The 2,638-nt window shown below is 51.9% G+C and overlaps 1 protein-coding gene across 1 annotated transcript in view; it reads left to right on the top strand.

Annotated features, from left to right (window-relative positions):
• LOC146599455 (zinc finger protein ZIC 4-like) overlaps positions 1-2,638 on the top strand; it is a 13,745-nt gene that overhangs the window by 3,311 nt on the left and 7,796 nt on the right. Inside the window, exon 2 of the mRNA XM_085298699.1 lies at positions 2,256-2,630. Coding sequence (XP_085154825.1) covers positions 2,256-2,630 — 375 coding nt within the window. The remainder of the gene's footprint in view (positions 1-2,255; positions 2,631-2,638) is intronic.

Below are 2,638 nucleotides of genomic sequence, written 5' to 3'. Positions count from 1 at the left end.
CCCCGCCCCCGAGACAAGTTTGTAAATACCTTAATGCACGCCCGGCGATGGGGGATTAGGCCGCATTTTCCAAGCCGAATTTCCCTGAACAGTTTTTTTTTGCACAGCTACAAGTGTGGTTTTAAAATGGCGGTTGAGCTCCTGCGCTTCTCCATCGCCTGATTGAACTTTCTGCGGGTCTAGAGCTCGGCACCTCTGTGCTCAGGCTGCAGCAGGAAGGACCTGTAAAATGTCCTCTCCCTCGCGGATAGAGATTTCCACGTAAGAAAACCTGCTCTCGCGAAAGGGATTCTTGCAAACGGTGCGGATGGCTCCTCTTTATTGAGGCGTCCAGAGAATGCAAACCAGGCAGCTGGAAAATGCTGCCCTCTTTCCAGATATCTGACACTACGGAGGGCTTTTCCGTGACTCTTTCACGGGGTTAAGCGAAGTTAAACATTTTCCAACTCTCGAGAAATCAGAAGGCGCTGCAGCCCGGTTTTACCTGAATATAACTCACTTTGCACAACCAGAGTGCTTATGAGGATGGCTTTCCCTGGGGTCTCCTAACTTACTGCTTGCTTGTACTACACTAATATCCTTGATTTGTTGTCTCAACTTAGATGCTGAAGGTCAAATTGTTTCCTTACGTGCAACTGTAATTAGATTATATGCGTGCGTGTGTCTGCGCATATGCCTTGCTATATATCGAGAATATTTGGTTACAAGACCCGCATCATTTTCCGAGAAACCTTATTTTTAACCTCTCCCCCCTTCCCTCTAACGCCAGGTATTTACCAAACCTCTGTGCAAATGTTAGCGGTAAAAGATGTGAGGCATCCTCATTTATTATTACAGTGGAAAATGGCATACGTTAAACGCGGAGCCATGAGCTTTTTCCCACCCACCTTGCATAAAGTGCATTCATGTGAAATATTTGGGATGCCTTCCTTTATTTCCCTGTGCTCACAACCGAGCACGAGTTGGGTTAGTTCCCTCAGAAATTTAATCCTGACGAACTGAGGGGGAGCTCCCTCCTTCCAATAAAATCAAAAACAAAACCCCGAAGCTTTTACAAATATTCGATGTCCTTTCGGCCACATACGCCATGATGGTGAACACAGTGGCTTTGTTTGCGCTTCATGTTTAACGTTCAGTTGTATATTTTTGTGAGGTCTTCTGCTCCCTGCTATTTTTTTTTAAAAAAAAACTTTTGACAGGAAAAAGTCTATTTTCACACTTGGTTGCTGTAGGACGTGGATGCTCCTTCGGAAGAAGGTTTTCGCTGTTTGCTGTTACAATATTGACAATAATACAGTCAGCATTTCGTCCCGAAATGTCTGAAGCATGTTTCCTTGAACACACATCCTATATATTGTGTGCCTTGCCTAGTGCACAGAATCCGAGGTTAAACTTTCACACGGTTCCAACTGCACGATTATATTTCTATGATGCTTAACGTCGCTTATCATATTACTAGACAAATTAATCCCGATTGCAATTCCTTCCATGACTGAGTAGGTTCAAATGATAAAAGACTCCTACACTCCCGACAGAACTGGGCACTGGCCTAGTCTCTTTCCTGATGAATGTCTATGATTTTGCACCCCACAATCAATGCCTTTTTGAAAGATTTTGTGCTTTCACGCGCAATATCAGCAAGCTAGTGAGCGACTAAGGGGAGCGAGGGTGATGCAGATCTTCCACAGGATTGTAATCAGCGCAAGAATAGAGTGAATGAGATGTGATTTACCAAGGTTATGAATAATATTTCCACGTGCACCTCGGGGAGAGTGAGGGATGTATTTAACGTAAAAACATTCCCAGGGATAAATCACCGGCCACTCTTTCTGCAGGACATCGCAGTCTGCAGAGACAACACGCTTTGTTTATTCGGAGCCAGCACTTGGCCTCTAAGTTTTCCTTATCTAAGGGCTTTGTCTTTTGCACAAAACCCCACGCTGACACGCAGGCTCGGGGAAGGGGGAAGGAGTGGCTTGAGGCTGGCCGGGCAGGGCGCTCTCGGTGCGGGGCTGGCGGCGCAGCCGGGGGTGTGCGGGGCGGTGGGGGGAGCGCGGCGGGGCGGCGGCGGCGTGTGCGGGCGGCCAAGGACGGGGCAGGCGAGGCCAAGGGAAAGCTGGGCCCGGGGAGCTGGCCCGGCAGAGCCGCGCGCGGGGGCCCGAGAGAGGGGCCCGGGAGGCGGCGGTGTGCCGGGGCCGGGGCGCCACGCCACCCTCCCTTTACTAATGCCTGTGCTCGCCCGTTGCCTCCTTCAGGGGAGAAGCCGTTCAAATGTGAGTTCGAGGGCTGTGACAGACGCTTCGCCAACAGCAGTGACAGGAAGAAGCACTCTCACGTCCACACCAGCGACAAGCCGTACAACTGCAAAGTGAGAGGCTGTGACAAGTCCTACACCCACCCCAGCTCCCTGAGAAAACACATGAAAGTGCACTGCAAATCCCCTCCTCCCAGCTCCGGCTACGAGTCCTCCACGCCCTCCCTGGTGTCCCCCTCCTCGGACTCCGGCCGGGAACCCCCCGCCTCGTGTTCCCACGCCGAGCCCTCCGCGCCCGCGCAGCCCGCCGCCAACCTGAGCGAATGGTACGTGTGCCAGGGCGCGGGGGCCCGCGGCCCGCCCCGCTCCCCCCGCGGCTCCGCC

This window comes from Rhea americana, unplaced genomic scaffold, assembly GCF_003343005.1.
Source record: "Rhea americana isolate MKP2758 unplaced genomic scaffold, rheAme1 scaffold_14, whole genome shotgun sequence".
NCBI classification, from domain to species: Eukaryota; Metazoa; Chordata; class Aves; order Rheiformes; family Rheidae; genus Rhea; species Rhea americana.
The sequence above is the reverse complement of the archived record's forward strand: the minus strand, read 5'-3'. Positions and strand labels throughout refer to the sequence as shown.